General features: G+C 41.9%; 1 protein-coding gene across 1 annotated transcript; it reads right to left on the minus strand.

Moving 5' to 3' along the window:
• Window positions 1-6: 6 nt before the first annotated feature.
• On the minus strand, window positions 7-12,255 carry sgms2a (sphingomyelin synthase 2a). Its single transcript, XM_036516942.1, has 6 exons — window positions 12,190-12,255; window positions 5,742-6,350; window positions 4,626-4,743; window positions 3,926-4,079; window positions 3,276-3,442; window positions 7-1,021 (listed from the first exon to the last, which is right to left on the minus strand). Exons 2-6 carry the CDS (start codon window positions 6,194-6,196, stop codon window positions 836-838), a joined length of 1,080 nt encoding a protein of 359 aa, XP_036372835.1. The 5' UTR covers window positions 6,197-6,350; window positions 12,190-12,255; the 3' UTR covers window positions 7-835.
• Between the last annotated feature and the right edge of the window lie 2,277 nt (window positions 12,256-14,532).

Genomic DNA, 14,532 nt, shown 5'->3' on the forward strand with positions numbered 1-14,532 from the left:
GCACTGACAAAATAAAGACACTTTCATACGTGAAAATCTGATTCCTTCAGTTTCGTAAAATAACAGCAGGTCTACAGACCCTCAGATATCTAACTCTACTCCACAGAAGACCTGTGGATTAATTTCTAACTTTTTCTGTCTGAAGAGCACTTACGAACACTGCCTTGGCGTAAACAGGATGCTTTTGCAATGGCAAGAGCAGGTGTGAAACTGTGAAGGTGAATCAGAGGTGCGTTTCTGATCAGACTCTGTTTAGAGACCTGTCACACAGCATGTTGTGCACGGCTGCCTCAACTCCGCAGATGCAATGGCCTCTCTGCATGGCAGGAAAAAAAGTGCTCCCAAAGACCGAGATTGCGCTCCTCTGACCCATGCAGTGCATTCTGCATCAGGTCGAGGAGGTCCCAGGCTCCGTGAGTGGTTCTTTGACCAAAACAACACGCCCACTGGAGCAATGCCCGGTGAGCCGCGTTAGCACGTGGACATTATCCAAAAATCACACAGGCGGTAGACTTTTAGTTACAGTAACAACGGATAATTTTAAATAAAGAAAATTCTTTCAAGATTACCTCTCAGTACACTTTTCATTTTGGAACACATAAATGGAGCAGATGGAGGATCCTAGGCATTGTGAGAATGATAAAACTGTCAATTTTGCCTGATGTGACTGGCAGCGTTTTCTTCATACACAACAGACACTTTTTTTTCTCTCCACTGTCTTTGGCATGGGCTTCAATGGCTCTTTCTGCCCCTGTTAGTCCTGTGGGCCACAGATAAGGTTTTGTGCTAATTGCATCACTGATGGTGAATGCTGCAGGGGAGCAGTCAAACTTCCTCATTCTTCTCTTATGCTCTGCACCATGGAGTACTTCTTACAGGAGTTCTTGAAGCAGGCGGGGGGCCAGGTGATCGGCCAGCAGAAGACGCAAGGCACCTGGGTCTGGACGTTCCTCTCGAAAAAGTTAAACACGGGGTTCCACCAGGTGTTCGTGAGGTAGTTGTTCGGACAGCCCCTCAGCGTCTGTCGACACAGTGAGAAAAAAAAAAAAACGGGATTAACAGATGTGAGACGCCTTTTTAAAAAAGGCCCCTTTATTCAAGCCTTCAGGACAAACTGGAAGCCTGAACCGGACCATGTTAGCAAACCTCCCGATGACTGTCTGACACAGGTTCAGAAATGGAGTGGATATACAGATAAGCTAATTATGCAGCAGATTAACAACGGCACAGATTCAATTAATGAAATGTAATTATCTGTAATTTGATTTAAAGGGCAGGGCAGCAAGGCAAAACACAACATCTTCCTCCAAGTCAAATCACAAGACTGCAAAAAAGAGGGAGTGTCCAATCCTGGCCCAGGAAAGGAGATTCATTTTCCACTTGATTCACCCAGTTACTGTCATCTTTGAAACAACTGAATTTCCTCCTGTTTCATGACAGTTTCGTGCTATAAGTTCTCTGTAAAATAAATGTGAGTGAGTCTTTGAAATAAAAACATAAAAATAAATGTTTTCAGCTTCAGCTTGTGTTTCATATCGATCCCTTAAACAAACTGAAAAAGGCCATTTCGTTTGATTAAGTTTAAATTTAGTTGTTAAATTTAAATTTGTTGTTTGATATTGATCTCTTTGCCTTGCAACAGTATAACAATACAATTATGTAAAAAATAACTCACTGACTATTTAATCTGTCTGAGGCACAAAAGAACAAACTAAAAGTATAGTTACTTCTCAACTTCTCTTTTTATAGGTACAAAACAACAAAGCATATGTGATCAGTACTCTAGATCAGTATTCTATTAACAGTTAAAACAGTTAAAACTATTTTTGGAGGTAAACCCAATATAAACAGTGGGTCACCAGGACTGAGAATCACTGATTGCATTTTCCTGGATTAGATTTGTATCAGGCAAACTGATCTTTATAATATGTGGATTGGTTGATAGGCTGAGAGAATGAGACCATCCAGGTGGTGGAAAGCGGATGTACGCTGGTGTGATCACTGTTCTACACACATAGAATGAGGTGTGATTGGGAGTCCAGCAGGGGGCAGAAAGCAAGACAATGAGAATCAATATTCTGTGAAACATTTTCCCCTGGAAGGACTTTGGACCCTAAAGAGGGTATTTCACAATATTCTAGCAAGCTCCTTTTTTGAAAAAGTCATTTTGGATGAATGATTAATCTGACTCACATTGTACACAGACTTTGCTTTGGTTTTAATTATATTAATCATGTATTGCATTTCCACAATTAAGGAAAATATTTCTATTAGCAGGTTATTTCAAATCAGGCAGGTAAATGGACCTCTTTTTTTATCTCATATCCCTGATGCTGCTTTTTGCGGTAGTTTTGCAAAGGAATTGACTCTCAATATGCACAGTTCAACAGGGACAGAAAGAAGGAGAAAATGGGTAAACATGTAGCCCCTCTCGTACGCACAGTCATTAGGAGGTTCAGAGAGTGTTTGTGTTCTCAGTTTTATCGTGCCATGGGGAATCTCTATTGCTTTTCCACTGAAACGCAGAGCGTACTCAAAGCTCAGTGGACACACAACTCTAATAAACACAGAGCTGCTAAGTCAGGTCATTAGTGTAGGATTGATGGACGCGTGAAGCTAAAACGGAATGAAACTATTACGAAAAGACAAGCTTCAGAGCCGCTTGTGTTGACAGGTCTCAGGAAATTTGTCCATTCATGATCAAGTCAATCATACAATCATCGTATTGTCAGCCCCGACTGCGATTATTTCATTCTGAGTCACAGATTTTAAGAGGGGAAGAAACTGGTACCCAAAAAGTAAGTAAATAAAGACAGAACCACTGCAATTTGATGGCATTGCTAAAAAGGCACTTCCAAACTAACAGTATTTAGGAAAATATTGTATTTTTCACCTGTCTCATGGTGAATATTAGACCACACCGAAAGCTGAAGAATATTTCCTTCAGAAATACAGCCAGTGCCCTAACGTTGGAACTGTGTCATATAATAGCGTCTCACCAGAATGAGAATTAACTTAAGAGTGTGTAGCTTTCTGCAGTTTTCTGCTTGTTTGATTTTCCCAGGTGGTCTATACCCTGCTTCTGACAGAACAGGATGTGTTCTCCTCTCTCTCTCTGATTCAGGTAAATGTGAAACCACAAACGCCACAAGGCAAACAAATCACTATCGGGTAGCTGAAAGGAAGGGAGGTTTTCTGAGAACTTTTTTATTTGCACTGTGCATTGAAGGATGGGTGTGGCGGGTATTCACAGACCGGCTGTCAGAGAGTCTCACCTGCACGTTGGCCATGGTGTGGTACCACCAGAACAGGCGGGAGGTGATGAAGTAGGCCACCACCACGTCCACACTGTAGTGCTCGTGGGCCACCAGGATGCAGACCACGCCCACCGCGCTCAGAAGCCAGCACATCAGGTGGTACCACCAAAAGCTCCGCGGGGAGTCTGGGAGGGGAAGAAGGCACATGGGAGAGGTGTGTTAACTCAGCCCACATGCCGTATCTCTTCAAGCAATCCCTGCCCTTGAACAGATGATGCAGGTGCGCAGTAGTATATTCATAAAAGGTGGCCTCCAATAAAAGCTGTTTACTTTAAAGGCAGAAAAAAATGACACACTTTCTTGACCACATGCATACAGTATAGTAAGATATCCCTAGCTACACTATAACTTACAAGTACAACTCAGTAAAATACAACTCAGTAAGACAACTTGCTAGCTAGTTTGTTCAAATACCTAGCTAGCTACTATTTATATACAGTATATATCATTACTTTACATTTCTCCCCAATTATAATTAGCTAGTTAACAACTAGCTAAGTCCAGTTAATACTCCCCGAGAGTAATTTGCCACGTAGCCAGTGCACAAATGGCAATTGTTGCTATATGCTATACTCTCCCCCACTGGCTGGCTGTTATTGAACACTTACACTCCTTAATGAACAGGTAGGTCAGGGTGAGCATGACTGTGTGTCCACTGTACAGGAAGTCCCCGCACATCAGGTGTGAGCCGGTGATGGACAGGCCTCCCCCGGAGATCAGCTGCAGGATCCTGTGCACCTTGGCCTGGGAGTCTCCGTACAGCTGCGAGAGAGGACCTCAGAGAGTTTAACAGCTGACCCAGGGCCAGTTCAGTTTAGTGAACACTGTCTCGTCTCAGTCAGAGGGAATCACTACCTAACCCATATGGGTAACAGCAAGTTACGACACTGCCATTTAACAGAGAAAAAACATCTTCTGGTGTTGCTATACAGTGACATACTGCACACAAACAACACATCTACAGTGGTTAGGTGGTTCCCAGAACTTGTGTTTATTAGTGGAGGTTTACAGATCCATAAACAAAACCTCCATTAAGCTAAACCCTTTCCCTATGCATCAATGTGTCATCTCCCTGTTCCAGCAGCAGTGGTTGGAAAAGCATGCTTTTATGAACGTCCCGAAGACAGACTGCAATATTGTTGGTTTCCCCAGGCGAATGTTTATGGAAATGAATGTTTTTCTGGCTTTTTTTTTCCCCTCCAGCGGTTCATGTGAACGGCTCCTATATTAAGTCCTGGATGAGGACATGGGATGAAAGGGGAACGTTTTTGGGATGCCACAGCTGTGTCCCGTCTGGCCAGCACTCACCTTGGGGGCGCAGGTCATGTGCATACCGGGCACGGGCAGGGTGGTTATGTACATGGTGATACAGCGGTACAGGTACAGGGTTCCCATTAGAAAGAAGTATCTTCTGCCCACTATCGCCCTGCAAATGTAGGGTCAAAGGTCAATACTGGCACAGCACATGAAATGCATGCTATGAAGCCACAGAATATCAGGAATTATGACTCCATTCAATGGCAAAAGAAAGTCATCAGGACAGGCAGAGAACTACTAAAATCACCTACGGTGACAAGATTGCATTTACAAGGATCTGAAGACTTACAAGCTATTGCAAATTGCTTTTTTAATCCCTATCTTAAACTGGGAAGATACCATGTATTAACAGAATGTAAATTAAGTGACAATAAAATAAATAAAAATTGCCCATGTTTAAACAAGACTTTCATATCTCATACTGTTATAGATTACTATATTTGAATGAGCCTTCAGTCTGACCATCTGAGATTATTGTGTTCCCAAGCCAGCCACTAACTCCTACAAGAGATTGGAATTAGAATTATTTAATAAGGGGTACTGGTACGATACCAGCCTAAGGCACAGATAAAAGTGTTCATTGAGTGTTAATTCTAACACCCCAAGCAGTGAGGTTCAACATGTTGCCATTGTGTCGCTCTAATCTATGCAGAGTGCCATCAAGAGACCATTTAGGCCACTCTGTAAAGCAGCCAAAGTCCAAATCAGCAGACAGAAAACAGCACGTGAGATGAAAGGATAAAGTCATCAAAAGCAGTTTAGTGGCAATTTAGAGAGACAGTACTGAGCTATATTTCAGTAATTAGAACAGCAATACTGTAAGATACCTCCATAATCAGAAGAGCAATCATCCTTCACAAGGTCATAGAAGAGTTTGCACCAAATGTTTACCTTAAAACCAGTTCTTTTCATTTTGCAATAGGGCTCATGAAAACGAAGTTATATGCCAAGAACAAGTATTTGCAAAAGATCTAATCAAACCCCTCGAGTGTAAAGGTGTGTGGCAGTACAGAAAAATTATCTTTAAATCTGAGCTGACTCCTAACACCAAAAGACATAAACGTTCTCTGTACATCAGAGTAGCCCTCTGCCGTAAATGACACTTACTTGTATCTGAGGAAGAGCCACTGCACAAACCAGATTCCTACAAGGACCATCCCATTGATCTCCGTCACAGAAAACGCCCACTTGACGCGGTCAATGTAGTCAAAGAACTTGTCAGGCAAGGGTGGGTTCTCCTCTTTGTCCGGCACTCTCTCGTGCACCACCGTGATCATGACCGTGGTCAGGACCAGGTTGAAGACGGCGTACACGAAGGCGATGCCGGTCTTCCACCACTCCAGGGGCAGCTGGCTGCTCCGGCCGTCGGGCACGGAGATCTTGATGTAGTCTCGTGGCTTCCTGATGCACTTCCGATGGCTCCTCTTGCCTCCGTCCTCACCGGCGGCACCGTGGCCGGCACAGGGAGCGCCGTTCGGCAGCTCGCCGTGGCCCTCCTCCACGCGCATGTCCAGACGGGTGTCCGCAGAGTCTCTTTCCACAAGCAGCTCTGGTGATGCCATCAGGCACCCACTAGCGGGACGGGGGGTGCTGCGGAAACCACGCAGAACCCAGAAACGGTAGCCCAAGTGGCTGCTCCAGCAGCTGGATAAACCTCACAGGGCAGGCTTCTGTTTTATTGGCCTGGCAACAGAGGCCTTTCAACTGAGCACACTCCTGAAAAGAACACCAATACGTAATCATGATTAAATATTCATTAATAAAAATTTAGCCAGACAAAGAACAGAAGGGCAATGATTAAATCCTTTGACGTATTTATATGTGATTATTTTTTATTAAAAATGATCACTAAACTAGTAGAGCATGAGTATGCTCTGATTTTAGTCATGCCAGTGGAAGGTAATTGAGCAAAACTTCTCAACCCTTAGGTTTAACCCAATGTGGATCTGAAACTGGACTTTCATATTTCACAATCAGCCTGAACTCAGTACAGCCTCCCAGCACCTCACAACAGGACCCTTTAAAAACAGATGTCATGGATATGTGAGGCAAAATCAGTTTCTTGCTCTGCTTTAAAAATAATAATAAATCCAGATGCTCAAACCAACACCTGCTAACAATAATCACTTCTAACTAACCGCTCTAGTGCATGCAAATGTGTCATTAATGATCAATTAATCTGCAGATTTATTTAGCTAATCCATGAAATATTTAAACAGAACGTGCTGCCGCATGCCTTTTTAGGATAGATGTGGTACCTTGTAACGTTCACCATCATCACTAATAGCACGGCACGGAGAGGGGAGGGGGGGGGGCTAAAAATAACAATGAGCTTTTTCATATAAACAGAAATAAATGCGCCAGGTTTTGAAACACAAACACTGAGCTCAGTTCTATTCTGGGCCTCCTCTTTCCCAGTGGCTGAAATGGCATCAAGGGGGTCAAGCTATTCGCGTCCGAGATATGGATCTGTTATTGCAGTTTCATCTGAGAACGCGAGGAGCGGACCTCATTGGCCAGCTGCATTGCCTGACGTCTGCATCAGTCTCCTCATGTGACACCAAACCCAACCTGCTATTTCGCGTCTGATAACACCCATCAAAGGCAGCTAATGGCAGGCCAGCGCTGACAAAAACTATATTCAGTGAAACCAGCTCAAAAAAAACCACACAATGTACAGCTGGAAAATATACACTTAGCAACAATCAACAACAGCAATCCTGCAATAATAAGCAACAAAAACACTTTCAAGGGAGACAGTGTAGGTCCATGAACAAAGTGGCTTAAAAAACATAACATGTATCAGCTTTGTGGACATAAGGAAAACAGCAGAAAAGAGCAAATTTGCCTAATGTATTGACAGAAACTCAAACTCGCACAGAGACAACCTTATTCAAGGGTGGCAAAAAGTAAAAGATATTTTATTGAATTATATGACACACTGAACACTAGTTGATATGTAGTAACCGATACTGAACTGCCAGCCAGGTTGGGTATCTCTGCTCACAGCCAGGTCTCCTTGAAAGTATGAGTCATTCTGATCAGTTCTCATTCTTCAGGAAACCCTGCCACACACTAAACTAATATTCAATAATTAGATTGGCATTTGCCTGTAGGCAGAGATCATTATCTGTTGCAGAGGAGGTCCTGATGGTGAAATGCTCTGATGATGAAAGCTAGTGATTTTGAAACTTTCACATTCTTTATTCATTTATCGGATACATATATTTTTTGGATTGCAATGACATATATTAAAAGTGAAATGGTTAAAAAAAAAACCAAGCACATTTAACAGAGGAGTGCCTCTCAGCTTCTCTTGTTGTACATGCAAATGTGGCTCCCAGTAGTCAAAGCTTCCTCTACAATCCATAGTTCTGACAATGCCAGCAAAGGTAAAGGATTAAATAAGGTACAAGAGGACTTTTTTTTACAAACCATAAAATGTCTTTGCTTTCACGTGCCAGGCAAACGTTACACATCACAAAGAAAGAATTGGTTTTATATCAAATTAGTAAGGGTTTTTCTTTGTGAGACAGCAATGGATCAAATGAAGGAAGCTATGTGCTGCCACATCTGACCTTAAATCACTATCGCAGGAGTAGTCTGCTCAACGCCATAGTAGGAAGTTACACATGGCTACCAGTGTAAAGGCGAATGAATGTCTGAGTAATTGCAGATGTTCACTGAAACCTGTTGACACACCCATGTGTCTCACATTCCTTCCAGCTCTTACAGCAATAAAATGCAAACATCCACTCCAGCCACATGAGCTGAACCAACTCAAACTAAAAAGAAAGGAAACTCTCATCTGGTTCTCATAGACAGGTACCCATTCTACATATAAGAAAAAGCTCTCACTTTTACAACTTATTTCATGAACTCTGAATATAAACTCTGACTGTACTCAGTGTGCAAAGGTGGTGAAAAACCGCAACCTTTCAGGCATTTTAAAACAAATCGCAGTTTGAAGCCAACTTTAATTTGGAATCCTAGTGCCAAACTCAACAGTGTTAACGTGGTGACGCGTACTGTATTTACCTGCTTGCTATGTTTTCCAAGGCTGATCCAGGGGATTTGGGCAACACGCTACTGCACTTTGCACCTGCAGCACCACCTATATCTTCCTCCTGACATCTCAAACAAACATTCAGACCTGTTTATTTTCAGATTTGAGGTCATCCCTGTCCACGGTAGTTTTTCTACGAATGTCGACCGATCCCTACACTGCAACAACGGATTACATAATTCGAAGAATGCATTAAGCCTCAAATCTTTGGCAAAGTTATGACAGACACATCTCTTTAGGTTGGCCTGCACAACAACAGTGTGTGAGTAAAATTCTGTAAAAGCAGAGAAATACATCACACCATACAGGTGTTTCCCCTCAAACCTTTCTAAACTAATGACATACGAGTATTTCAAGAATGGCTATTTTCCCATTCTGTGGTGCTTAAAAGGCATTGGTCCACTTAAAAGCTCCATTAACAGGTCTGAGGGTGTTGCAGTGCCCTCAGTGAAATGGATTTCGCCAATCATCTGAGACCCATCGAGAGCGTTTACTGCAAACCGGCAGACACCCGGGCGAAGTGAGAGGATTAGAGGCAGTAAAAAAAAAAAATCAAAGTGGTACTTCCCCCTTGATTTAAATTAGATACATGCTGTATTTAGGATTGAGTCATTTTCTTGAACATACTGTCATCCAGACACCAGATTGAGGCGTGGTTGGAAACATCCAGGTTTTGCTAGGCGGGATGTCTGAAAATGTGGTTGCCCTGTTTGTCCCTGGACCTGGATGCCACAACCCATATTTGACTCTAAATTACATGTTCGGCAATTTCAGGCTTGCGTCGCCCAAGGTAGAACTTGAGCTGCAGGGAACTGTACCAAAGCAAGGACCGGCCACTGCACTCAGCAGATTCTAGTACATCTGGGACTACGTGTTGGGAATCCGATCTCAAACACAGGCAAATCTAGTTACACTGATAGCACTGGATTTTCCCATTTTCATTACTCACTAACATTGATCAGGGCTAGCCAATGCAGGGTGTCCTCTGTCATGCATGTAAATCATTGCCTGCTCTTCCCCACTCTGTCTCTGTGTAGCGTGTTCACTGTTTTCCCACCAGTCGCACACCCAACCTAATGGGATACAGCGTGTGGTGGAAAACTGGCTCGTAGCTCCGTGCCACATGGGAACAAATGCAGTAATATATGGGTTGGCTGGCTGCGCTGGACCTGTCTTCATCCTGCTATTTCAAGCAACCACCCAGCTGTCCTCAAGAGCATAAATTTACCCAAGAAAACTGCATACTGCTGTGGACACACCAATTTGTATGTGTGCATAATAACATGCTACTGTGCACTGTCCACTCATTTTCTTAAATTAGAGTTCAAATTCAGCTTCAAAGAGAGGATTAAAAATAAACGGTCAGATGGAAGAAGCGGCCCTGCCCAAAAATGAACCGGAGAACCCAGAATGAGACCTCTCATTATAAGATAAATCTTCTCGTGTTAAATGTGATTCAGCTTCTTACAGTGTGCGGAAATATATCCATCAGCCCCTGAAAAATGTTTTAAATGTCTCCAGTGTGTTCAGGATAGTTTATGTCCTGACACAACATTTCAGTTTCCAACGACTTTCATGGTAATTTTCTTCTGAAAAATACTGAGTGGATTCAGTCTTTGCATCTAAGAAAAGATGACAAAAACATGTTATATTAGTATGCACTTACATCGCAAATTGTACTCAGATACAAATGCTGTCACAGACATGCAAATATAAATACAAACATGTGACTCAGAGGACAGAAAGGCATACATGCTTGTAATTTAAAGTGCCGATAAAACTGGCAGACTGGCCATAAAGGTAACAGCGCTGACTAAGTTTATATAAAACCCTGCTATGTCCAATGTGGATCCAATGAATACCTCAGTAAATTGGTTTACCAAATTGTGATAAACAATGTGAACTGTTCAGTGGGAAGGCACTCAGGACAGGAAAAAACTCTTCTATGTGACATTGCTGCAGAGGCAGAAGACCCTTGAGCGTGTTTGCTGCCCCATGTCCCATGTCGAGAACTCAGTTGAGTAGCATGAGGAAAAGACAACACAGGTTTACTTGCGGTTAAGGACTGGGCGCTACACTCTCTCAAAACTCCATAAAAGTCTTGTGAATCATTGCGGGCCAATTACAGTAATCTCTCTTTCGCCAGAGACCATTGCTCTTACTCAGCCTGGGCTGAGATCCTGGAAGGTGCGCCAATACTGTAAACAAGGGCCAGCGTGGCCTGTCCATCAGACAACAAAAGAGGATGTGTGCTCTTCTACTGTACTTCATATCGAGGAGAGGGATTGGCGGTTGCATAAGGTGGCGTTCAGCCTCGTGCCTTTGAAGGCTGAAAGGCAATCCCTTGGTGAAACCACTTTGCTACGCCCCGGTGGGTAAACCACTGGAGGAGGGCTAATTTCGTGTTGTGGGAACGCGCAGCTGTGATATTACAGAGCAGCGGAGAGGGTGTGCCCTCGCGGGGAGCAGGAGGTCCGTGCGCTTACTTTTGAGGAACGGGACTGGAGCCCCATGTGTCATTACCGCAATCCAAAAATGGAACACAGTGAAAGGCAAGGCTTCCATTACCTGCTCAGGCTCTGCTTTATTACCAATAGAAACATTACGTTGCTCTGTTACCTTCTCAGGAATTAAATAATAAGGGTTGTTTTCAGTACTAGCTGGAAATACTCCTCGGACAGACGGCGGCAATGTTTCATATAGTAACAATAAAGAATATAAATGTTTAGCACCCACAAGACAAATGTCAAGGTTCACATTGGCATAGGTGTCTTCACCTCAGCTATTCACATCAGTAAGTAAGAAGTTTAAGAATAGTTGTTGAAAGCATTTACATTGAATCCCTCACTCCAATGGCGAAGGCAACCACATCTATCTGACAATCAGGAGACGTTGACAGGTGACGAAGTCAATGACTTATCTTCTTTCCTCATTCAAGTCCCAGACAACATGATGGGACAATCAACAACCATTTTCACTTTAACATTAGAGTCAAAACTACATTTTGGAAACAAACAGTCAAGTCATGTTTCCTTGTTGCTTGGTTTTCCATATGCTTGGAACTATCCAAAATCCAAACGGTGAATTTACAATCTACAAACTACAAGATTTCTACCCCAGTTACTTCCAAAGATGTTCTAAAGAATTGCATTAACTGAAGAAAGTGCATGTTAGTCATTCAAGGGTCATCAGAGTATATCAGCTCAGGCTGAAAATATCCTCACAGTTTCAACATTGCTGAGTCGTACTTAAGGTAAATCTTCGGGTCAGGTAACGTACAGTCTTTCACCAATACTTTAATATATTTCCACTTCGTTAAAAGCATAACTTCATACTCCACAGGTAAATACAACCGTGTACAAATCTGGAAGGAGCCTTGGTTACCTAAGTTTACAATAATACAAATGAAAAGGCAAATAGCCACACATCCTTAAGCGTGCCCTGATTAATGAAAATCGATCACATCTCGCATGTGGTGAAACACCTTACCTTCGCTGTGAGTTGACCTGTGCTGTGGCCAGCGCTTTCCGTGTTCTCCCTCCTACTGGTGTTTACACTGCTGAAACCCAAAGAGCGCTCCCCCTGCCTTCTCCCGTGCTCCTCCCCGTCGCTTGACATCACACCTCCACACACTCCCATTCAGCAAGACATGACTCATCCCTAGCATCAGAAGACGGGTTTCGACGGACGGATTTACCGGAAATGAATGAGAAAGCGAACCGTGAATCCATCAGAGAAAAAAAGGCTGAAACTGTGAACGCGTATCGCTCCAAACTGACAACTAAGACAAGCGTATAAGCAGCGGGATAACGCAAAGCACAGTATTAACGTGAGGAATTGAGTAAAAACAAACACGCAGTGAATCCACGTCGTCATTCCAGACAGAAGAGTAAGGCTAAGGGTGATACACGTGCGTTCTACGATGAGCTGGGTTTCCCTAGACCTCCTTAATTACTCATTGGATTTGTCATAGCAAATTCACAGCCAATACCAGCAACAACGCGAAAATATGTACATTGATAATACATTTTATATTGCTTGCTTTTTTGTTTTGGTTGGCAGTCTAATGCGGACTCAGTAACAACAGAGCGTATGGATAATGAAATGATGTTCTCATGATTAAGGAGTCACATGAAATTCGTGCTGTTCGAGAATCGCTGTTACGTCAGCACACCAATGAATTAAAGTGAGTAGGCTTTCAGCAGTAAACTATACATTATTGGCAATATGAACGTTTAATTTAATATATATATAATATAATAAGTAAATGTCTGTATTTATCAACTCAATGGCCATCTGAAATGACCAACAAAATTAAAAGCAATATTTTGCTACATAAAAAACATTTTTTAAACATAAGCTTTACATTAGTCTTAGTCTTCTAAAAGGTAATTATATACTCAAGCAAGGGGGAAATTAAAGGACCGCGCCTGCATAATTTCATGATAAGATATGGTTACTCTAAAAATAGGCCACTTACAGGGCTTTCCTTGGAATAATAAAGGACCTGTTGACATCAAATAATTCTTTAGAAGCTCCTCCTTTAGATGTGGAAGTGGCTTTTCCTAAACACAGGTTTTTGGGTTATATACAGATGTGGTTCCTCTACCACAAAATCTGTACCTCTGACATTTAATCCTCATGCACTTTGATCTATGACTGTAATTTGATTCTTAAATATGAACTACCTACACTAATTTAGCAAAGATAATCATATATGTAATTAAAGACAGTCTTAGCGCATACTTCACAATGATGAATTAATGTTCACTTGCATGTAATCAGTTTATACCAATATTTTTTCTAAGCATGTTCACACATCCTATTGAACAAATAGACATGGGGCTACCGTTCTTATAAAATGATTTTAATCTGCCCAGTTCATTGGGCTCAGGCTTATGCTGTGTTCAGTAATGTTAAGGAGATTTTCTTAATATATGAGACCCTCAGCAGAGAAAAATCCCAAATCTATTTTGGATTTGTTGGGATAAATTGGGGCAAGATGATGTCAATGAGGTGCATCTTTCATGAAACCTCAGCGTTCAAACTTCATAAATTTTTAAAAAAATATTATCTACAATAATAAGTCTGACAGGCTGAATAAAGACTCTGAAAATGGTCATCTATTCTTCTGTGGGAAAAGTAAATAGCTATGTAGGCAAAATGGGTGAGTTGTTATATTAACCAGTGCTCTGTGTCATGTGGAAAAGGAAATAAATGAAGAGACTTGCTGTAAAATACTGCATGCTTAAATACTTTTTTTCTCATGAATAATGAAAACTAATAACCAACACCACATGTTGCACCTCCATAATTGTGATCCTGCACCTATTTATAACTTGAAATTTCCATGATGGAAAAACTATTTTCTGTGGCTAATTAGATGGTAGCTAACTTCTTATATTGAACTACTGCTCACTAAAATTTGCATAAACACAGTAATTCAGCTGAGGAAATTGCATATAGTGAAAGCACCACTGTTGCCATGGCGATGTTTGTTAAGATAGTTAGTCTGCCATTTAGGTGGCTAAAATTGAGAAACAAGTCTTTCTTTGCATCAGTCCAAGACCTTTCAAATACAGCTAATCTCTACAAGTTTACAGACATATAGCCACAAACTATTAAGTCCAGTAATCAGAAACAAAAGCCTGCAATGTGATTTGCTAGATGTTTGTAATACCTAGCAAATCATCTTACAAGTTTTGAGGGTGCAGTAGCAATACTCCATTGGGGAAAAGAACAAGTTACCTTTGGGGCACTGCTGTGGTACCTTTGCGCAATCTGCAGAACATATCCAGCAGTATGAATAGATAATACTTAAAAAAATGATAA

This window comes from Megalops cyprinoides, chromosome 22 (genome assembly GCF_013368585.1).
Source record: "Megalops cyprinoides isolate fMegCyp1 chromosome 22, fMegCyp1.pri, whole genome shotgun sequence".
Lineage (NCBI taxonomy): Eukaryota > Metazoa > Chordata > Actinopteri > Elopiformes > Megalopidae > Megalops > Megalops cyprinoides.